We start from the raw sequence: 24,406 nt of genomic DNA, 5'->3' as shown, positions 1-24,406 counted from the left end.
ATAGGATTCCAAAATGGGCATATTTGGGGATGCTAATAAGATTAGTGCCATTAGAGGGAAATAGCAGCATTAATTTTTAGTACTTGCCATGACATTTGTTCATAGAACATCTTCTAATTTTTTTTTTTTCCTTTTTGGGCCACACCCATGGCATATGGAAGTTCCCACTAGGGATAGAATCAGACCACAGTTGTTGGCCTATGCCACAGACACAGCAACATGGGATCCAAGCCAAATCTGTGAACTACACCATAGCTCACAGCAACGCCAGATATCCGACCCACTGAGCGAGGCCAGAGATCGAATCCTCATCCTCATGGATACTAGTCAGATTCATTTCCGCTGTGCCACAATGGGAACTCCCACGTCTTGTATTTTGTAAATGCTTCCTTTTAGTTTTCCATGTCTCCCTAGCTCAAGTGCAAGTTTCTGAAAAGCAACTTCCCTCCCAGAACCTAAATAGTCCTGAATATTCTGTTACCTTTTGTATTTGTATCCATTTTCTTCTCTCTAGCCCCTGTCTAGTACCCTAACTTTTCTCTTATGTAGACCATTGCAAAAGCTTTTTATTGGTCTCCAAAATCCACAATATATCTAGGAAGACATGGATAGCAAAAAGGAAACATTTAAATAACACAAGATGTTATACAAAACAGATAATAAAAATAATTGCTATCTTTTCCTCTAATACTGACATTTCCTCCATAGCTCTCCTTCTATGACCTAAACTTCTATAGTCTTTGAATTATGACTATTAAACTATATATTATATATGTATGTGTGCACCCTCCCACACACAAACTGCTAACACAGGTAGAGGGCTTGAAGGGCCAATGTTTTATGTAAACACAGGGTCTTAAATTTGTTTTTAGATTACAATAGAGCAAATAGAAGCTACAACAAAATACAAAGTTTTTTAAGACTTCCTGAGTGGGCTGGGTAGAACTACCAGGGTTCACACATGCCTAATACAGTGAGATAAATTCCAAAGAAAGTGCCAGATGTTGCAGAGTGGAAAGAGGAGGGAACCTTCAGCTTAGAAACAGAGTTGGAAAAAAAGAATTTTTTTTTTTTTTTTTTTTTTTTTTTTTTTTTTTTTTAGGAAAGGGAGATTTGAGAGAAAAGATGGGAACAGGGAGGTGGGGAGAAAAGGAGCCGGCCTCAAGGGCAAGTCCATCACCAGGGAGTCCCAGAACTTCAAGGAGCTCAGAGTACACAGTAGGTTTAATCCAGAGAGAAGCAGGTGCTGAGTAGTCTAAATCTGAGAGTAGAAAGAAGAGGTTAAAAGGAAACAGGAACAAAAATCCTTGTTGTGGTGGGAGGTGGGCAGATAAACAGGGCTAGAATTGATAGAGAGGGAATATTTTACTTTTATATAAAAGCCTGAGGAAGAACATACCTAGTCAAGGTTAGGAAGGAACCATTCTTAGAAATAAATGTACAGTGGTACTTCTTAAACTTTACCATGTGGATGACTTACCCAAAGATGTTGTTAAAATGCAGATTACAATTCAGCAAAGCTAGGGTGGTGCTGGAGTCTGCATTTCTAACCAGCTCCCAGGTTTGATCCTATGCTGCTTTGAGTAGCAAGGATTTATGGTTTTAAACATGAACATTTAAAGCATTTTTATAAAATAAATAGATCAATGAATTAACATTTCCCAATATAGAGATCTCCTGTGGGTTTATCAAAGACTTTGCTTATGAAATTCCCTCCCTTTTTACCCTTAGTTGAAGGCAATGAAGGCATATTTAAGATCAAAAGAGGGAATGCAGCGCCCTAGTTCAGAACAATAACATATTTGAGAATAATTATTGCTACACCTCCATATTAACATAAGATAACTACCTGTGTTGTTTACAACTACACACGTGCACATTAAAGTGCCCCAAAGATCTTTCTGTGAGGATAAAAACGTTCTATAAAAACTCTCCAATACAGTGGCCACCACCCATCTGTGGCCACTAACCATCTGTTGCTGAGCTCTTGAAATGTGGCCAGTATAACTGAAGAGTAAGTTTTTAATCGCATTGAATTAAATTTTGTATGTAAACAGCCCCACATGGCTAGTAACTTCTGTGCTAACCTCACCAAAAGACAACCAGATGTTTTTGCCTCCTGAGGGAAGTAGTCTTCCTATCAAGGCTTTAGAATTCATTACCGATTGGCAAAAGCAACCCTAAAGTGTCCAGATCACATTCTGAGAACTGATGGTGTAAGGGAATTGACGTACCTAATGCCCACAAAAAGCAGCTGATAATAGTTGGGCAATTCAACTCTCCTTTTATAAAAAGACAGCTCTCCTGCCAGGTCATCATCTACAGTAACACTGACTTGAAGTAGAATATTCCATGAAGGATCCCATCTTTAAGAAGTTTTATATCACACACACACACACACACACACACAAACACACAGAGAGAGGCTTTTGAAGGAGAAAATTTGAATTTGAGCTCTAGCTACCTCCTCACTAATGTGTGACCTCTGGCAAGTCACCTAACTTCTCTGATCTTCAGTTCCTAAGTCTCTCTGCCAATTGAAGTTGATAATAATACTTAGTGGGTAAGGGTGTTAGAAAGGTAAGTTTTAAAGTCTTATGCAATGGCTAATTATTTATTACTCACTAAAAGGGAAGTGAAATGCCATATTTAAAACAGAATCCAAGGAACTTCTCAGACTCCTTTGTTGTACTGAACATGTGTTGCATACACATGGCCTTGGAAATGTTAAGTAACGGATGTTTCAATCCTTCATATTTGTTGTACTGGAAGCAGCATGCCAAAGCCACTTGGGAGAAGAATGGTTAAGAGATAGATGCTTTATTTAGTGGTGTGGCGGCCTAGTAAGCAGCTTCCCCGCTAAGATTATACTGAAAAGAAAGGAAATCGCAGACTGCACATTTCCCTTGCACTGGTTGTAATCTTGTGGAAACTTCCTGTAAAAGGCAGTTATAGCATTAAAAGTAAACTGATTTCACACTCACCGGATACTACCAGACCAACAATTTGCAGTCCTTTGGGAGAAAAATAAAATAGCATACTTATCCTTTATACTTTGTATTAGTTTGGAAGAACATGGAAACCCTAGTGATGGAGAAACAGACTCATGCCAGAGGCAAGGAAACTATTTAGAAACATGGTTACCATTTAGTAATTCCACTGAGGGGCAGAGCTCATTAGCCAAAAGACTGGTTATACACACACACATACACACACACTCATTCATTAAACAAAGTACTGCATGAAAATAGAGTCCTCTTTGATCTAAGCACATATTAACTGCAGCTTTAAAATACAAAATTTTAATAACATCTGCTAAGGGATAGTGTTAAGAGTAATTTTAGAATTGGAAATGTGTACATGTACTTTATGTACTGTTAGAACCTCAAATGTTGGCATGGCTGTGCCTTCTTTTGGCTTTCTGAGCATACAAGTATCTGCTGAGAGTTTATTAGTGCAAGGGACAGTATTGTGAAAGGCTGAACTGCAGTAGTATTTAAGTCACAATAGGAAGCTAGAGGAGACTCCTGATTTCCATCAGTGTCAGGCAAGACAGTTTCATTTTTATATATATAAAGCTTTCCCATATCTGAAAAGCCACCATTGTTTAAAATAATTGCTGAAAAGAACACCAAAAACAAATAAATAAACCCACAAAATTCAGCCTCTGCCTTCAAGCCACTTTAAATAAATATGAACTCAAAAAAGGTGATTAGGGAGTTCCCGTCGTGGCGCAGTGGTTAACGAATCTGACTAAGAACCATGAGGTTGCGGGTTCGGTCCCTGCCCTTGCTCAGTGGGTTAACGATCCGGCGTTGCCGTGAGCTGTGGTGTAGGTTGCAGACGCGGCTCGGATCCAGCGTTGCTGTGGCTCTGGTGTAGGCAGGTGGCTACAGCTCCAATTCAACCCCTAGCCTGGGAATCTCCATATGCCGCAGGAGCGGCTCAAAGAAATAGCAAAAAGACCAAAAAAAAAAAAAAGGTGATTAGGAAACGAGAGAGAGGGAGAATGATCTATACAAGTATAAAACAGTGAAAGCAAAAAAATTTTTGAAGACAAATTCTGAGTTCATAAGAAAGATAATCATATGGGGAGTTCCCATTGTGGCATAGGGGAAATGAATCTGACTAGTGTCCATGAGGATGAGGGTTCAATCCCTGGCCTCCCACAGTGGGTTAAGGATCCAGCATTGTCACAAGCTGTGGTGTAGGTCACAAATGCGGCTCAGATCTGGAGTTGCTGTGGCTGTGGCACAGGCTGGCAGCTGTAGCTCTGATTCGACCCCTTGGCTGGAAACTTTCATATGCTGCACCTGCAGCCCTAAAGAGAAAGAAAAAAAAAAAAAGAAAAAGAAAAAGAAAGATAATCATATGGACCAAGTGGTCTGGAAAGAGGGAGGAAAAGCCTTGAATTGGAGCCCTACATGCCATCATTGGTTAGTGCCTCTGTGAGAACAGGCCACCTTTGCTGTGCTTCTAAAACCTGGTCTGACACCGTCATGGAACCCAGAACCCACTTGTACTTTAACTTTGATGATGTCCTCCACTGGCAAGTAGCTGGCAATTGTGCTGTTGGTTCATGGATGCTTTTGATAATTAATCCTCTATAACAGGTTAAGTGGCTGTGGCTAATTTCTAAAGCTGAGGGCAATAGCATTGAGCGCCACCTGTGAGCACCAGCTCTTCACGATCAGCCTCTTTTCAAAGATATACCTGAGAAAACACAACCAAGCACATACAAGTGTCCGCTGACCTGCTGACCCGACATGGCTGTAGAATCCTTCTTGACTAGGTCTCACTAGCAGCTATACCAGCTGAATGGAGTTGGAACTTGGGTGAAATTGTGATCTATATTTATCTTCTAGTGTGGCTTTTCAAATCTTATTGGATTTGCCTTCCTTAGCTGAACCTGCTCTCTGTCCTTGATCAGTATCTATCTTAGCCTGTGATATACCTTGGACTGCCCTTTTTTGGGGTCCTGCAGGAAGAGCTTTTAGTTAGGGATGTGTTTGGAGATGGGATTACACAAGTAGCTACAAGGAAAGGAGGAGAAGACTGTAAAGGGCTTAAGAAGGACAACTGGCATACTTCTGAAAAAGCAGATTTGTCAGAACTGTTCCAAATCTGCTGAGCAAAATCTCTGGGGTGGGGCCTAGAAATCTGCATTAAAGCAGTACTTGCAGTGCACATTAAAAACAAAAAAACTTTATTATGGAAATGTTCAAATATATAAAATAACAAAGAAAAGTTTCCTTGTGGTGGGTTAAATTGTTACTGCTGTGGCGAGGATTTAATCGCTGGCCAGGGAACTTCGGCATGCCACAGGTATGCCCTCACCCCCACAAAAGCAAGGAGCACACAATCTTGTCTCATTTAAACTACTCTCTACTCCTCACCCCACTAGATTATTTTGAAGCAAATCTCAGATATCATATCAATGCATCTGCAAATATTTCAGTAGGTATTTCCGAAAGATAAGGACTTAAAAAGCACAACCACAACACCACTTCTGTGTTATCAGCAATCTTCACTTAGTGTTTGTTTCCCCAATTATCTCAACTTTTAAAATATTTATTCAAATCAGGATCCAAATAAGGTCTCACACAATGCATTTTCTTGTGATGTCTTTTGTACCTCTTATAGCCAAACACTGGGATAGACAAGAGCAGCTGCTGATAGTCAGACTAGAAGACCCCTGGACTCTGAGCCTTATTGCAGGACCATTTCTGATGGTTTCAGGGTAGATGACTGAGCGCTCTGGCCATACAAAGAAAATCTTTCTTTTAAAGTTGGTAACAACAACTGAGTGAGAGGAGAGAGTTACAAAGGCACCCTTTAAAGAAGAGCACAGAAGGGTCCTGAGAGTGGCCCAGGGAACACCAAAGGCAGTGAACGGATTGTTGACTGTGCTATCATTTATTGATGGCTTGCTAAGGACCAGACCATGTGCCTAACAAGAGTGGGACATGGAAGAAAACCAATGGTTATTTGTTGAATGAATGAACAAAGCTACTGAATGCTTTACACTGAAACTTCAGAGCAACTGCCACCATTTTGTCATGGAATTTATTATTATCTGTTTTGTAAAATCAAGGTGAGAGTGAAGACTTCAGCTCTCAATCTGTTCCAAGTACTTTATGTATACTATCACCTAATTAATCAGTACAGCAGTTCTATGAGTTAGGTACTATTATCCCCATTTCATACAGGGACAGAATGTAAATAGCCTGCCTAGAACAAAAATTGTCTAGAATACAAATTATAACTGATGGGACTTGATTCAAATCCAAGCAGCCAATGTGGTGAGCAGCAGTATTGGAAGGAGAGGGGGCAGTTCCAACACTTCTCGTCACAGTTTCTTTGCAGGAACAATATGAAAAACATAGGTTCAGAGGCAACTTCTGACTATTGCCTATCCCCTTTACCTCTTCCTGTCACTAACACTACCCCTTCCTTGCCCTGAGAAAGGACAATTCTGCTGCAAGACAAGAAGCAAGAGTTATATAAAACCTCAGAAATCAACGGGAGGGTCTTTGGGCAGACTGATTCAACTCCTTTATTTATTCCTCTAGGATTGACTAAGCACCTACAATGTCCAAAATACTATATAAAGGCTTGGTCCAGACTCTCTGGAACAGCAGTCCTGAAACTTCCTGGAGATGGATGGCAAACGAGTGCTGACTTATTCGGCAGTCTCCCACTTTTTCTTTCTCAGGAATTGTTCTATTCCTCAAGGTGGCAGGAGCAGCAACCTTCGTCCTCGGGTCGCACAAACCCAAGGAGAGAAAAAAAGCACTGCACACAGAGCCATACTGATACCTAGGGAGATGCGTCAGAAACTTGGGACTCAGTCCACCAGGCCTGATCCAGTACAGGCTGCCTTTCTAGGTAGGTAAGAGATAATAGCACTTGCAGAGCCAGGAGCTGAGTCCTCTGGTCCGGCAGACCCTTAAACTCTGGCCCAAACCCCAGTAGGTTTCTGTGCAAAAACCTTTTGAGCTGAATGCATACATTGTCCTCTAACATTGCAAACGTGACAGCTGCCTATTGAATAATTGTTCCGCCTCGGTTTAGAGCAGTTCGTGCGTGCCACAGAGGCATCTTCTGCGCTATAGTTATGCAACCTCACTCGCAGCGGGAGTTATTTCCTGTGCTTCTGGCTGCGCCAGATTCATATAACACGCCTACCCAGGGCTTCAATGGAAGTCGTTCTCCATTAACAACCACGCTAGCTTTTTGAGATGAATGCCCCGCACAGAATACCCCTTGCTCAGTAAGAATCCAAGGTATTTAAACTCTTTCTCCCTCTCTAACACACACACACACACACACACTCCTTCAGTGCATGCAGCTAGGAGACTGCAGCAGTGCAACCAGAGGGACAGCAGGAGGAGCTCTCTTTGTACATGTAGTCCCTTCCCTCCAACCCCCACCAACTAAAGATGAACTCATGCCAGTTCCATTCTTTGCTCTGCAAGGAAAACACACACACACACACACACACACACACACACACACACACACACACACACACACACAGCTGAACAGAGGAGCCTCCATTGCCTCCTTGAGCACGCTGTCATCCTAGCCTCTAGGTTCAAACAACCCGGATATTCCAAAGCGAGTTAAGGGGAGTACCGCGCCGCCACAATGCAACCTCCGGAGCTGCTCCCGGTGCAGCTCCCACCCCCGCCTCCTTCCGCGGCGTGCCAAGAGTTTGGAGCGCGCGCACGCACACGAGCACCGTGCCTGCGTATCCCTCCGCCTCCCTCCTCCTCTCCCCGCTCTGTGGCTCGACAACGATTTGGGAAATGAAGGGAGGAGGGAACTACTTTCCTGAAACTTGCTATGCTGCACACGACTTCGAGTTGCGGTGATTCGTCCTGAGGTCGCAGCTTTTAGCCCTCCTACCCACTACACCCTCACAGCCCGGTCACCCCGCTCGGCCACCCCGCCCCATACCCACTCTGGTTCTCCGGGAAGCTGGCGGTGCGGGGAAATCGCCAGGGACTACTTCGTCTCCTTCTCCCGCGGGCGCCCCCGGTTCGGGCAGCGGCGGCGGCGGAAGGAGCGGGCGGCGTGAGCGCTTCCGCCGCCCCCCTCGCGGCTCCCCTCTGGCGGGCGTGAGGAGCTGACCCGCCGAGCTGCTGCTGGGCGCAGGCTGCTGGGGGACCCGCGGCCGCTCCCTCGCTCTCCCGACGCTTCTCGTGACCCTGCCCCTGGGGCGCGTCGCTCTTCTCCGGCCCGGCTGGGGGCGGTCGGTCCGCCTGCCCCTGCCTCACACGCGTCCCGCCGCCCCCTCCTCCCTCTTCTGGAACCGTCCCGGCCAGAGCGTGTCTGGAGGAATCCGCCGCCCTGAGGCCCCTCGCCCGCTTCTGCTCGTCCGGAAGGACCGGCCCGGTCGCCGCCGGGGACTGAGGGCAGCCGACCGCGAGGCGGGAGATGGTGGGGTGGGCTTCCGCAGGACCGCGCTGCCGCCGCCCGGTGTCTGGGCTCGGCACCCCCCCGCCGGCCCCCACCGAGCGGAGCCCTGCTTCCTCCTCGCCGCATCCTTGAGGGAAGCGCCGCCTCTGCTCCTGGGTTCTCCGCCCGCCCGCTCCTTCCTGGCCGGACCCCGCCGCGCTCCACCCCAGTGGCCGGAGGAGCAGCTCTCCAGTCTGCCTTTGCAGCCCCCCTGCCTTTTTTCTTCTCCTCCCACCCTCCCTGGCTTCCTCGGATCTCTTGGCTGGGCGCTGAGGCGGGCGAAGAGGCTGGGGTCGCCACGGTGGAGGTTGTCGCCGCCACCCCCCTGCGGGGGTGGCCGGGGTTCCCGGCTGGGGGGGTACCGTTCCGGGTGAGACATCCACCATGGTGAGGCCCCTGAGCCGCTGCCCCCGCGCCCCCCCGGCCGCCGCTGCCTCTTGCCCCTCGGTGCTGCTGCTGCTCCTGCGTCTGCTGTTGCTCCTCCATCTCCAGATCGGATCACGGTGAGGGAAAGATGAGCGAGGAGACGGCGACTTCTGACAACGAGTAAGCACCTTACTGATCTTGATTACTTACCACCCCTCCCATAGCCCCCTTCCTTGGCACTCCCCCAGACCCCTCAGAGACTTAGGTGCTTGCAACCCTGGAGAGTTCGGTGCATCTTGCTGTGGAGAAAACATTTGTTTTTTTAGCCATTTTATTTAATGGCTGCACCCCACCCCCCTCACCCCCACCCCCAGCCTTTAGTTGCTTTCATCTGGGGGAAGGTATTTAGTGTTGGGCTGGGATGGCAATTGTGCGCTCGGGAGATGGAGTGCTGTAGATGCATGGAGGCGGGGTAGAAATTACCCCAGTGCCTGGAAGACCTCTGGCCTGTCCTTTTTCACTTTAGCATGCCGGTCAGCATACCTTGAATATCCGTCCTGCCTCCTTTATAGCAGTTTCTTTCGGAAACTAACGTGTGGGAGCACCTCCTGCCGCAAACTGCTCTTGAATCTTAATTCGATGAGTCAGTGACTCTTAAATACCGATTAAGCCCCCCCCCCTTTTAAACTTGTGACCTGTAGGATTCTTGTAAAAAAATGGGGCGAGGGAAACATTTTAATAATTTAATAGCATTAAGGACACCTTGAGTGTGGGAGATGTTAAACTATACTGTTTTGCCTTGCGAATGCTGGACTTGTCTTTATCAGGAGCGTAGAAGGATTTTGAACGCTCAGCTATAAGGATTTTTATCTCTCTCAGCTGTATTTTGAAACACACCATTTACGTTGATTTAACAGTGTTTACATTGCTGACCTTTTTGATGACTTCATTCATTAACTTCTAGAGCATCCCGGCTTAAGTTCTTGTTTATTTGGGCTGTCCTTATGTTTTCCAAACGAAATACTGTGCCTTTAGAATATTTTGCTTTAACGTAACAGCTGCCTGGAGGAATAATGATGCGGCAACCGCTTTCTGTTGAGACGGGATTTAATTCCATGCTGCTTATTAGCATCCGTTTCTTGTAATTAAATTCAGGTTTTGATAATCTTTGGAGGGTTATAAAGAGTTAAGTGAGTTATAAAGAGTTAAGTGAGTTAGGACTAGTAGGACGCATTCCTTTAAGTAATGTGCATTCCTCAAGTCAGACCTTTTTGAGAGAACTTTAAAGTCCGAAGCCTAGGCTTGTTTAACGTAAAGTAGCTTGAGAAATGCCTTGCAGCGTCCCCCCACCCCACCCCCCCCAGCGCTCTCTTCTGCTGAGCGGGTGTGGGAGAAGGTAGATTGCTGCAGTGTCAGTGCAGTCTGGAAGCAGAAGTGGCCGCCATGTTCTCTCTCTTTTTGTGAATCGTTCTCATTTGCATAGCACACTCTTCATTCATAAAAAAATAATTAAACATCCATCACCTTGGACATCTTGAAAGGATTTCCCAAGAAAAAAATTAGAAGCTCAACTGTCTGCCTTGCTGTAGATTTTTGAGTTCAGAAAGTAAGGAGAGTTCGAAGTTATAGGTTAAATTCAAAAATAGACGCACACACAAACAACTACCCCTGTTCTCAGAATGTTGACACAGTTATGTGGGAAATATCAGTTCGGGGAGGTGCTGGGATCACGTGATCGCGTCCATTCATAAAATACCTGGCTGTCCATTCACAGTGCTGTACACTGTCTCACTGCCTTCCGCAGATTAGACCTACTTTGAGAGAGATCAAAAAGTATCTCAGATAACGCAAAGTTAGTAGAGAAAAACTGCTAAAAATCCTGAACAGATTGACGATATTTTTTCTAGTATCGTCTTTTAAGAAAGTAATCTGGATTAAAATGTTAAGCTCTATGTTGGTGGGAAAAGACTAATTACCATATTTAAAGTAAAATATTAAGTATCTTCTTTTTGGATGTAGCTAATAGAAAAACTGATAGGGGAATGTGAATTGACACACGTGTAAAATATAATTTTTAAGTGGGCTCTTTTTTTTTTAACACTTTTCATGAACAGATTGAGAGTGCAAATTTTGGGTGTAGTGATTATCAGTGGATGATACAGCTGTTAGACTGAAAATGAGTAAATATTCCTGGTGATTTAATTCCAAAGATGTTGATGTTTGAAACAACTAATGGCAATTTTTACTGGTCCCATTACCTTTAAAAAATATATGTATATATGTATATATATATACACACACACACACTCAATATGGGTCAATTTGAAAATTATCTCACTCAGCCAGACTTTTAGAATTCTATTTTTGCAAATTTATCCTGTTTTATTGGTAGATATTTCCTTACTAAGGGTTTTGTTATGTTTTGTTAGGTGAAGAATTATATGATTTAGCATGCAATATTTTGCAATGAGATATTCTTCATAGGGACAAACTCTTGGGGGTTTTACTTAAAAATTTTTTTTTATTTTAGTAAGTGGTTTGTTCTTCTGGTAATGAATTTTACCAGCATTGTTTGTTCATTAGCTGAACCCCAAAGAGTGAACTTTTTTGGAATGTAGACTTTATCTTACAAGTTTATATATTTTGTCTTTTAATGTACAGAGTATTGTTTTGAAATGTCACTTTGTTACTTATAATCATATATATTATGAAGAAACAAGAGAGGTAGGTTATGGCAGACGCCCTTAAAGCCTTAGCATAGTTTAAAACTGCTTTGAGATAGGAATTTTATTTGGCCCTCTATGTATTTTTTTCATTTTCTTTTCTCTTTTTTAAATCCACAATCAATAGTTATTTAATTACAGTAGAGAGTGTTCTTAACACTGGAATGTTTTTTTTCACCCAGTTTTGACCTTTAAAAAGAGTGAAAATCACCAATATTTTGGAAAATCATTAACCTTTTCCAGATAGCCGTTGTGATTAAAAAGGCCAGTAAGGCCTTTAGAGGCCTTCTTTTGAAATCATCTGGTACCCGCTCTATTTGAAATTAAGTTCTTTGTAGGGAGATGAATAGTTTTTAGAGGTTGATTGTGAGTATATGTTTAATCAAGAATTACTGAAAGATCTGTTATAAGTCTGTAACACTTTGTCTTATGCAATGCCAAATTTGGGGAAGGATTGGTGAAAATCTCCTTTTCTTCTCCAATCTCCAGTAGGAATTGGAACTGCATTAATAGTGCCATTAAAAAAAACAAATTTCTCCACGCAAGAGTAATATTTTATTTCAGATAGTGTACAAAATTCTTTAAAGTGAATAGGTAATAGCTTATTTGAATTTCTAACATTCAGATATGTAATCAAAACTTTTCATATGGTGTTAATAATCATATTCATTTATTGGATTTTTACTATGTGCCAGGCACTGTGATAAATGCTTTACAAGCATATAATTTATGTATATACATGTATTTTATATAGAGTAGAATTGCATAGTAAGTAGATACTATCTTATCTTAACATATTGTGAACATTTTCCTAGGCCTTTAAATATTCCCTAAAACATAATTTTTAATGGCTACATTATATTCAGTGTGTAATTTTAGTTTTAATTAATCTCCTATTTCTGAACAACTCTGCATTTGCTCCTGAGTTCTATCCTTATCAAAATCTCTTTTTCTCTTGAAATAGTTTAGGAATGGAGTAAAAGAGATGCAGATTTTAAGTTGCTTTATTCTATTAAACCTCCCTCTAGAAAAAAATTTCACTGTATGAGAATTCTTATCCGTTGAAGTGTTCTGTTCTCTTTGAAAAAAATTTTGCCAATTTTAAAGGTGGAAGTGACATCCTGTTCCTATTTTTAAAATGTGCTGGATAGTAAAATAAAATTGATTTTTAAAAAGCAGAAAACTCGTTTTTGGGTAACTGAACTGTTTAAATATATTATAGACAGAATTAATCATACAAAAGCCATTTGTAGATAATTTATTTAACTTTTACCAACTTTTATGCAGTATGGTTTAATGTAAAGAACATTGGAGTTGGAATTGGGAAGTGAATTTACATCCTGACTGTCACTAATTTATTCTGTGATTCTGGGCAAGTGACAGCCTCTGTAGCCCTCAGTTTGCTCAGTTGTAAATCAGGGAATTGAACTAGGCATCATTATGGGCCCTATGCTAAATTTCCCTAACATAATAGTGATAGACACATTGCAAGTCATAAGACTTGTAACATACATATTTCTTAATCAATTTTATTAGATTATTGTAGTTGACATATTTAAGCAAATGAAAGACTTATGGTAGAGATATGGTAGGAAGATGAAGTAGAAGCAGAAATTTTGAAGAGCCAAGATAAATTTGGAAACAGTTGGTGCATTCATAATCTTTTAAGACTTTCTTATTTTGAGCTTAATAGCCATGTGTCTTGAAAATATATATACATCACATATGGAGAACTTTGTAGTGCTCCTCTCCCCTCCCCCTTTTTAAATGAATATGGTCTCTGGATGAATAAGTGAGCAAGAGACTATTGAGCTTAAAATCAACTTGGGTAGTAAGATAACAAGCCTCATACTTTACTTACTGGACAAAGTAAGCCTTTTCATAATATTATGTTAAACATTGAAAGATAATTTCACATTTATTTGGTATAAGAAGTTAACTCATAATGAATTTTTATTCTTTAATATTTAGTTTAATTCACTGTTTCAAGTTTTATGTCATAGCTGCATCTCATTTTAGAGTCCAGAACCAAAATCATTACATATCCGCAAGATGTTGTTTTTGTGGCACTTGGAATGGTTTGAATGGGGGGAACAAAACCAAAAAAACTATTGGTGTCTTTCTGTTTAAACATAGTTCATTGTTTTTGCTAAAGTATAGTTCTAGTAGTGGAACTCAGACTGAGGTGTTAAATTGATTTAGACATAGGGTCTTAAAATTCAGAGTTTTTACTAGTCTCTAACTGAAACTTGACAACTTTCATACTTGAAGGAAACACCAGCAAACTAGCAGCAGTAGAGGTGCCTGTGATAGCGATTACATTAGTAAGTATCCTAGGGCTGGCAAAACAAAGTATCATATGCGTGTCATGGTCATCTTCTCTTAAGGATACTATCATTGGAATAGGAGTTGACTCTACTCCAGTATGACCTTTTCTTAACTAGTTACATCTGCAGTGGCCCTCTTTCTAAATAAGGTCATATTCTATGGTACTGGGGGTTAGGGTCCAACCTAATTTTTGGAAGAATTCAGTTCAGGCTGTAACACCAGTAGAGAAATCAGATTTTTCTTTTCTTATAGTACAATTACTGTTTAGTTTTTATAGATATCTTGAAATAACAGTTAGAGTCATTACTAGTTTGAAATTATTATAGCTATTAAACCGTTGTTAGAGCTTATATTTCAATATGTTAATACAAAAACATGAATTAGTATATCAGGTTTAAAATACTTGATAATTATTTCAATATAATTTACTTCTTTGGTAATTTTAAGTATTTTGTTTTAAGCCTTTTATATTCTGAAGAAGGGGTCATCGGCTTCATCAGACTGCCAGAGGTCCATGGCACAAAAGGTTAAAATCCCCTGCTATAGACTGAGGCCCTGAAGGCTGAACCCACAGAGAGTGGTATAAAATCAGAAGATTTAGAAACATGAAGGATAAGATGAACAAGTGCAAGATAGTGCTAACAGTTCCAAAGGAAGAGATAATAGGGGAGAGGAAGTATTCAGAGATAATGGCTAAGAATTTTCAAAAGGTAACAAATTAAACCCAATTCAGTGAATTAAAAACAACAAAGCCTTACAGTCATATTGGGTTTATCATAAGATTGCAAGAATGTCAACTTAAGAAAATCAGTGTAGTTTAATCACGTTTGAAGATTAAGGAAGAGAAATGGTACAGTTTTAAATGTCAGATTGTCATTTATCATTGCCCATAGTATGGAAGTAAATGTCCATAATTTATAGATTTATAATATAAATGTTCATAGAGATTTTATTATTTTTCCGCTTCTTAATTTTTCTGATTTAAAATGAGAGTATTGGATTTGATCAACTTTAGTGTTTTAGTTTAAGAATCCTAAGTGATTTTCTTTGTACTTCTGAAATCCACATTTAATAGATTATTCATGTTACTTGTAAATGTAGGATTGACTTGTAGAAATTACCTTGTATCTGAAGTTTTAAAATCACCTAGGAAAGAATAGAGTACAAAGAATAAGCTTTGGTAAATTTAAGAGTAATTGGAAATTAAATTTTAATCTAATATCAGTTTTGTTATTTTACTTTTAAATGTCATCTGTGAAACAGGGATTATAATATAAAGGCCATTATGACTTGGAATGTAGAATATAATTGTTTTCCTGGTAATATACAATGATATTATTGCTTATGATTAAATGCAGTTTATCTTTACCTAGTTAGAGATTACTTTCACAAATGCATGGTATTTACTAATGGCTTCTCTGTTTTTAGTATGCAGTAGTTGGATTACCAAAATTTGGATGGAATTTAATGAACTGTGACTTTTTAAATGCCTTTTTTTTTTCTTCAGAGTTCTTGTAGTTTTTAACCACATTAGAACATTAATGATTAACTTTGGCATAAAATCATGAAAGTTTTTTTTACTGTTCTATTGTGAATTACATTGATATTTTGAGATTGGAATTAGGTTTCAATTCTGGGTTTGCCCCCGTAATGATATGTAAAAGCATTTCAGAATTTTAGTTACTGAGTTGTATATGTGGTTTTCTTAGTTTTTCAGTGCGGATACCATTAGTGACTTTTTCTTCAAGGATTTTCAGTTCTAGTGACATTTGAATGCCTATTAGGTAGGCACTTGACTTTTTTTAGATCTGGAGATATAAAGATGAGTAAAACCTCTTAACTGCTTTCACTGTCCAACAAGGAAACTAGATCCCTCTGAAATGTGCTGAGTGTTTTGCTTATGAAGTTCTTCAGGGCTCAAGAAGAAAGTAATTCTCCCTTTGGTGGTTGGCACAGTGGGAGTAGCATGTGAAGGAAGACTTCAGAAAAAAAGATGTCATTTTAAGAGTCAGCCAGAGATGGGGGCAATGGAAGGAGGACAGGCATTCCAAAAAGAGGGGAGAAAAACAAAAACAAGCATAAAGGGAGAAAAGGTAAGTTTGAAGAAAAGCAGCAGCTTTTTGGATATACTTGTTTGGAGGAGCAGGGGAAAGGGAATAGGAAAAGTGTTGGGGGGCCAGATTGCCCAGTAGTCTAGATTTGTGCTTAAGTATGTATCAGCCTCCTTGGGACAAAGGGTGGTGGGTAGGCCAGATGAATGTGACAGAAGTTCCTGGAAATCAGTTTTTCTTGCAAAATTGAGGAAACTTTAACTCGTCAGTAATAACACTAATTTTAAACAGTATGCCCATTAATTTTTCAGACAAAGCACTAATTGTTCAAAGAAAATTTATTCTTTGAGTTACCCTTCTTCATGCCTCACCACAATCTTAGGTCAGTAAGGATACTTGATGAAGGTACCAGCTTAAGTCTTGATCATGGAGGCAGTGGGGAACTGTTATTTTAATTAAATGAGGGGGTGATACCAAGTTTGTGTAGGAAGCTGAATACTGGGACTTGATTGGACAACTGATAAGGAGAAGAGAAGGAACTGTAATTAATGGGGAAGATGTAATAAGGCAAAAAAAAAAAAAAACAGGTGAAAGTAGTGCATTTGGAACTGTTGGGTATGAATTTGAGGCAGTTCAGATGTCCAGTGAGTATGATTACTTCAGTGGATGTGAAGGAAGGAGTAGGAAGAGTGCAGGATGGCTTTAACGTTTTAAATTTGGGCTGCCGTGAGCTTTTAAATGAAGTGGGAAGAGGCAAGAGAATTTTTTAATGGGAAAATAATTTTGATCTTTTAAAATTTGTGGGTATTCACCTAGGTATCAATTAGAAAACATCTCATAAGTGTTTGAAGTGTAGGTTCGGTGCCCACAGAAGGTTAAGAGAGTAGAATTCGTGGTGACTTGAGCATATGTAATACAGGCATACCTCATTTTAGCACACTTCATAGTTACTGTGTTTTCTACAAAAAGAAGCAACTTTGCATTGAGCAAATCTATTAGTATCATTTTTCTAACAGCACTTGCTCACTTTGTGTCTCATTGTCACATATTGGTAATTCCCATAATATCTCAAACTTATTGTATTTGTTCTGGTAATCTTTGATGTTACTGTGACTTGCTGGAGGCTCAGATGATGGCTAGCTTTTTTAGCAATAAAGTATTTTTTAATTAGGGTATATACTTTTTTTTTTAGGCATAGTGCTATTGCACACTTAGTAGATTACAGTATAGTGTAAACATAAGAGGGAAACCAAACATTGATGTGACTGACTCACTTTGTTTCAGTGATCTGAAACCAAACCTGCAGTATCTCCAAAGTATGCTTTTAGTTCCAGCCAGTGGGAAATGGCCCAAGGAGGATATTAAGTAGTAATAGAAAGGTGAACAGTGAGAAACAGCAGTGTTTTTAAGGAGAGTGAGAAGAGACATCAAAAGACTGAAAAGTCTTGTAAGATATGAAAATTCAGAGAGAAAGTATGAAAGACAAAATGGGAAGTGATGAAGTGGAGACAGCAAAAAGTAAGATTATGTTTATTCAGGAGGAAGTGAGGGGTTGAAATTATCTGTTGGATGAGGTGATGTCAGTAACGGAGAGGAAGAATAAAAAAGTTTTAAGGCAAGGTGGATAATTGGGAGAGGAAAGCCCAGGAAAGAGGAATCTATCAAATTGTTTTACTGCTTGTGTTAGATACTGTGCTAGATTTAATCCTTCTAATGACCATGTGAGCTAAGTATTATCCATAGTTTACAGATGAGATAACTGAGACTTAAGAGAGGTTTAGTAACTTGCCCACAGCCACACAAGGGAGTAAGTTGTGTAGAACTGAGATTCAAATTGCACTGTATTTATACCACACTGTACATCATATTTAATGACCAGACTAAGTTTTAAAGAAAAAAATAAGCTTGAAGTGATAGGTAGACAGAATTGACAGCCATTTTGAAGGATTGGACTGGAAGTTTTGGTAAAGTTAACGTGTGTAGAATGGAAGTGAGGAAAATTGAAGATTTTGATCAAAGAATGCAGACTCCAAAGTGATAACATAGAAGATTAAAGTAGAAATAGGTTGTTGGTATAGAAGAACCAGAATCTGCTAGGATATTTTATTTTATTTTATTTATTTATTTATTTTATTTATTTTTTTGTCTTTTTGCTATTTCTTGTGCCGCTCCCGTGGCATATGGAGGTTCCCAGGCTAGGGGTCGAATCGGAGCTGTAGCCACCGGCCTACGCCAGAGCCACAGCAATGCAGGATCCAAGCCGCGTCTGCAACCTACACCACAGCTCACGGCAACGCCGGATCCTTAACCCACTGAGCAAGGGCAGGGACCGAACCCGCCAACCTCATGGTTCCTAGTCGGATTTGTTAATCACTGCGCCACGACGGGAACTCCTGCTAGGATATTTTAAAAGGTCAGTAGTATGGCTGGTTAAGTTGCTGGGTTGATACTGGAAGTTGAGGTGGAGAAGAATCCTGAGCCAGCACCAGTGTGTTTAATAAGTGTGAGATGAGCTGCTCGAAGTGGGGTATGAATGTTGACACCTGCCTCTACAATTTAAAGAGATAGGAGTAAGGATTTTAGAATTGGACATTGAAAAAGGAGGGTATGAGGGGAAGGAGGCTAAGAGAAGGGCTCAGATGGGAAGAGTTGAGAGTATTGGAAATGATAGGATCTCATGTAATAAAGGTCCTATCAGGAATGAGAGGGGTTGGGAATTAGGAAGTAGAAAAGAAGATAGACATGTGAATAAATTATCCAGATTTGGATTTTATTAAGAACTTTATGGGGTTTTTTTGAAAGGCTAAGATATTGACTGATAATTGTAGGGCTTTGTCCAAATAAATTATATTGTCTTTGACAGAAGGTTTTGTATTTTAGGGGTATTACAGTCCTAATATCATTAGAAAAGGCCTTTTCAAAACAAAACTCACTAATTGAATTTTTACAATTAACTTGGTGTTCACAATTAACATGATCCTGTGGTTATTGATGACTGTTGCATTAAGACTTTGGCAAATTACATAACTTGTCTTTGTGTTTGATTCTCCATCTGTAAAGCTAGGATAACATGTCCCTACTTCAGAGGGCTATTAAGATAAAATGAACCTCCTCTCCTCCCAATAACATTTTTGGGTTGGAGATAAGAGAATATTAAAAAAGAACTTTCAGTTCTTGAGGACCAAGGTACTATGTTCATGAAATAATCAGTACTTATTTTCATTTAGCCTGAAGGTAGGGTTACTTTAAAAAACAAATAAACACACAAAAAAAACCAAATTGACCTTTATTTATTGTACTAAAGTCTGAGGGTTACTTTTTAAAAATGATTATTGACCTTCTGAAAAATTGTATTTCGGTTTAAATGTTAGAAAGAAGCTTTTTAGGAAAACTTAAAATCTGAGAAATCTGAACATTCCAACAAACAGAAAATAACGTAAATCTATTTTGTGAACATTTTAAAAGCAGTTTTAATACCTGAGTCCGTTTTGGAAGTACATATAAATAGACTTGACATCTCTCCATCAATTTCACTGGAAAAAGCTATCTTTCTTAGAGTTGAATGAAGGAGCTTTCAAATTATTTCAAATATGGAACACAGAAGTCTACTTCATGGGAGAAGGGTAGAGGAAGATTTTTTTCAGGTTATTAAAGATTCAGATATTTAATTTTTTGCAATTGTAATCAACTAGTATCACTGTTAACAGGTGAGTTAGGCTAGATTGGCTAGCTAGAAGTTCATTGCTTGTGGTTTAGTGCTGACTTTAATTTGAACACCTAAAGGTCTGTAAGGTTATGTTCATTTTATAGTCATCAACAACTGAAGCAAAAATTTGTTGATATTTTGATTTAGCCTATGCTTAGCATTATTCTGAAACTATAATTTGATAATTCAAAAATAATAGCCTTAGGAACATAATTATTGAAACTTGGTTTAGTCATGAATTTGAAGTTGTTTATGAATCAAGATCTTGAATGAACATAAATCAGGAACTTAAAAATAAGATGAAAAATGTATATGCTTTTTCTCTTGAGAATTATTGATCCCCAAAATAAAACTTAACTTAGTAAAAGCTAAGAAATTATAACAAATAATTTTAATAAGTAGTATATCAAATTAAGGTAGTCTTAAACTCTGTATTATGATTATTTCCAAAGGAAAGGCGAGACACAGGAGATGAATGAGTGAGACAAGCTAGCCTCTAATCACCTTAGTTTTCCTTAGCTGTTTTTCCTTATCTTGATACTTTAGGAGAGAGCAAACTTAGCTTCTAAGTGAGCTGAAAAGAAAAAGAATTTATCTGATGTTATATAGACCCTATTGTTGTTGAGTCTGAAACTGTGAAATGCCTCCTAGGTTCCAGCATACATCAAATAAAAGTAGCTTGATTTAAATAATTACTGGCTAACTTCTAGTCTTTCCATTTTTGCATTTACCCTGTCTCAAGTAGATTTAGCTAGGTAATTAGGAAAACAGTGAAACTGAATGAATCCTTTTAACTGACTGCTGTTGTCTGAATGTTTGTTTCCCCACTAATCTCCTGTACCGAAATCCTAACCCCCAAAGATAATTGTGTAAGGAGATGGGGCCTTTAAGATGTGCTTTAAATCATGAAGATTGATGTTCCACAGAGATCCCTAGCCCCTTCCACTGTGTGAAAAGTCCCTAGCTATGAACCAGGAGAAGGCCCTCACTCAGCCCTGCCTTTGAAGCCCTGCCTTTGAAGCCCTGCCCTCACTGAGCCCTGCTCAATTTTGGACTTCTCAGAAGAAGCCCTCAATTTTGGACTTCTCAGCCTGCAGAACTGTAAAAAATAAATTTCTGTTGTCTATTAGCTACCCAGTCTGTGGTATTACGTTACTGCAGCCCGAATGGACTTTGCTTTGGGAAGGACAAGGAGCAGTGATTACATCAAAGAAAGAACAAAATCAGTTAAAAACCCAGTGTAGTTTTCACTTGCTTCTAGTTCCACACAAGTACATTATTACTTGTTTTAATAGTGTATGTGTGAATATTTATTACTCATTTTTATGGGATATACTTGAATCTCTATCCTCATAGTATGTTTTTTTAGCAATCATCATTTTAATGCCTATAATAGTTTATCACATTGTACCCTGAGGGTTTTTTACATAGCTCCTAGTATGTAATTAAATGACAGCTAATATTTGAGTGGTTACTAGCATTGTCTTAAAATCATTTGATGGATTTAGTCTTCATAACTATTTTAAATATTATTACTATTGTTACCCCCATTTACAAAGATAAAGAAACTTAGGCTTATTGAAGTTAAAAACTTGGCAAAGATTACACAGCTGGTGGACTCCAAAACCTGTACCCTAAAATAGTAGTTTTTAAACTCTTGACTGTATGAGTAACAAATACATTATACTTTTTTGACACAGTGTACAGGCATACATGCATTTATACATACACAAACACGTACACAACCTTTCATAAAATAACTTGGACTTACTCTGTTGCCATAGGCTGACTTTTGTGTTCTAGCCCATAGAGAAGAATTATATATTTTAGAATATTTTATCCATTCTGTATAAAAACTTCAGGCTGGTCAAAACCCTTGTAGTCAGAAGTCTCCTGTTCTGAACTGCAGTGCAGTGTATGGGATATCGTCCTCAAAGAATGTACCTCCTTATTGGAACTTAAGACTTATTTACATGTATGGTTAGCTTATTTCATGAAAATAAGATGAAATACTGAAAGGATTCTCAGGGGAGTGCATTTCAAGGTTGGGTTGTGAGGAATTGCAAGGGAACTTGGATTTGAATTGCTGTGGCTCAATTATAGATAATAAATGTTACATCATTGCCTGTCAGGTTTCTTCATTGAAGTGCCCTGATTGATAAGGGAATGCATCCCATAGCAGCCTTTAAAAAGTGTGTAATTACTTTGAAATCTAGTAAACAATCTAACAGATTTCATCTGTATTACATTTTAATCAATAATAAAGTTGTATTTTCAATATGAACTGTTTCTAGTTATTTATACTAGGGGAAAAAAGGAAAACTTAACCCTGAAATCTTTGCGTATTTATAACCTATGGCATTATATATTTCTAGCTTGTGTGGCACATTCCTGGAGGAAGTGTACTCTGGTGAAAGGCAGTATTGGGGTGCATTAGGGTGTTGCTCAAGAGCAAGACATGATTGTGCACCGTAATTATAGTAGCTGGCATTTTTAAACAAAAAGCAGGAACATATGGATCCAGCAAAGATTAATATAAACTTTTTGAAGTACAAAAAAACGGTATAGTTACATTGTAGAAAACCTGGAAAATGACAGGAAATTACCCGTAGAAGAAATTTTCTTTTTTTATGTGCTCATTAAAAAAGTTTTGTAGAGCCCCCAAAATATCTAGAAAGGATCTTACTTAAAATGTGTTGTTTCTATTAAAATATCGTACAATTTATGTAGATAGTGAATTACCTGTGTTGGAAGGAATAGAATTATATTAATTGGCACACTAAGAACTCTTCAAAGCTGTATAGAAAAGAAAGAAAAAGAAACTCAGATTATGTCAATTTTGCCATTTACCTATGTGACTTAGAGCAAATCTTTTAGTGACTGAGCATCTGTGCTAATGAAGATGGTAATCTTTTCTCATCTATAAATTACTTTTGCATGAAAATTATGTAAACATAGATTTATGTGTGTATGGGTTTTGATTTACTTATGGGGAAGAGGGTTTTCTAGAGGATTGAAATTTTAAAAAGAGAAGTAAGGCAGAAGGCAGACGGAAAAAGAAAAGCTTTACACAAAACCTTAGGTAGAGGAGAAAAGCTGAGTAAAGTGAACTTAGGCCTTAGAATTGAAACCTCTGGGTCTTTTTGGGGAACTAAATGGGATCTGTACACACATAAGGAGTATAGCTCAGTTAGAGGTTATATAACCCATATATTGTCATGCAAAATGTCTACATAGGTTATATAACTGAGTATTAGAGTGGTATGTTAAATGGACTGGAAATACCCTTTTAAAATATTGGTAAAAGAAAATTTGTTATACAAGACCCAGTATTTTTAAAAGATAATTACAATATTCTGTCCATTATTTGAGCATACTTTCCTATCACTTTATTAATGAAGTTAGGATAATTATAAATAGTATTTTCGCAGGCTTGTATGTTAAAGAAAGCAGTGTTTGGCACATGATAAGCACTAAGTGTTTGCCATTATGCATTCAGATATGACTAGTCTCTTACATTCTTTCAAGGATTGAAGTCTCTTCCTCAAGAGAGGAAGAGTTACAGTCATAACCTTATCACCTTAGTTGAGTAGGGATTCCTGCCTGCTTTTGTGCATCTCTAGCCTTTGAAATCATTAGACTATAAAGGAATTGTAGAAAATGTGTTTTTACTACTAGCTTTTAATTCATTATCTCTCAGACCTTTCCAAATGTTTCTATTACTTCATTGAAATACTTTTTTTTTCCTCTCTGCTAAAATTATCCTTATTTCCATTTCCTACCATTTGGGCCCTACTAGAATCCTTTGAGAATCTAAAGCAGTGCTTCCAATAGAACTTTCTGTGATGAAGGAAATGTTCTGTTTGTGCTATCTGGTATGGTGCTACTGTGTGGTTCTGTGGCCTGAGTACTTGAAATGCGGCTTGAGGGACTAAAGAACTACAATTTTAATTTAATTTAGATAGCCACATGCTGCTAATCATTCCTGTTTTGGATAGCACAGCTCATCAGCATTTCTAAGCCCTTCAGTCCCAACAAATATTTGAAAACAGTTACATGCTCTCTATTCAGTTTTAGCCAAATTTGTTGAAGAAAGTTCTAATTTTTAAAATTGGAAAATAGCTAGAGGTAATGCGGCTTTTTCCAAAGTGGGGAGCCTGTCCCTTGTATGTAAAATAATTTTATATGTTTCACAGATGTGGCATTACATTAAATTGACAAATTATTCCTTTCTCAATACTTTTTGCATCTTAATTAAAAGTTTATTTGTGTATGTTTGTTTTGTTAATAAGGAAGCAGTGATAATCACCCTCAGTCTCTGGTATCTCTGGTAGTTAAGCCAATACTGTTTAGTTTTTAATATATTAAATTTTATGGTTACCATCTATTTATGGCTTGTGATGGTTTTTTTTTTTTTTTTTTTTTTTTTAAATTGGCTGTAATGATTAAAATCTTCCTTTTTAGGAAGAACATTTTTTGGATAATATATGTAATACACATATAAAGAAAAAAAGTGATGAAGGTAGTGACTGTCAAAACAGAACCAAATTTGTGACATCCTTTTCTAGAAGGTAGTAACTGTCAAAACAGAACCAAGGGAGTTCCCGTCGTGGCGCAATGGTTAACGAATCCGACTAGGAACCATGAGGTTGCAGGTTCGATCCCTGCCCTTGCTCAGTGGGTTAAGGATCCGGCGTTGCCGTGAGCTGTGGTGTAGGTTGCAGACCCAGCTTGGATTTGGCATTGCTGTGGCTCTGGCGTAGGCTGGC

The 24,406-nt window shown here is 39.0% G+C and overlaps 2 protein-coding genes across 5 annotated transcripts in view; one reads left to right on the top strand and one right to left on the bottom strand.

Moving 5' to 3' along the window:
• LOC106506784 (uncharacterized) overlaps window positions 1-8,849 on the bottom strand; it is a 120,603-nt gene extending 111,754 nt beyond the window's left edge. For 2 of the 3 annotated variants that reach the window (XR_002345566.2, XM_021098035.2), the window contains exon 1: window positions 7,967-8,849. Coding sequence is in view for 2 of the 3 variants with exons in the window: in XM_021098035.2 (XP_020953694.2) it covers window positions 7,967-8,849 (883 nt within the window). In the remaining variant the exon portion in view is untranslated. Of the gene's footprint in view, window positions 1-7,962 lie in introns of all 3 variants that reach the window. The other variant, XM_084974972.1, reaches the window with a different exon arrangement.
• SPRED1 (sprouty related EVH1 domain containing 1) overlaps window positions 8,104-24,406 on the top strand; it is a 113,365-nt gene continuing 97,062 nt past the window's right edge. For both annotated transcript variants that reach the window (XM_013985631.3, XM_003121622.7), the window contains exon 1: window positions 8,104-9,009. Coding sequence is in view for 1 of the 2 variants with exons in the window: in XM_003121622.7 (XP_003121670.3) it covers window positions 8,978-9,009 (32 nt within the window). In the remaining variant the exon portion in view is untranslated. The remainder of the gene's footprint in view (window positions 9,010-24,406) is intronic.

The sequence above is a fragment of the Sus scrofa genome, chromosome 1 (assembly GCF_054392235.1).
Source record: "Sus scrofa isolate SSC_HxYL_T2T_F1_AM1 chromosome 1, Sscrofa_HxYL_maternal_Yorkshire_Landrace_v2.0, whole genome shotgun sequence".
Taxonomy (NCBI): Eukaryota; Metazoa; Chordata; class Mammalia; order Artiodactyla; family Suidae; genus Sus; species Sus scrofa.
Note: the sequence above shows the minus strand (reverse complement) of the source record. Positions and strands in the feature narration are given on the sequence as shown.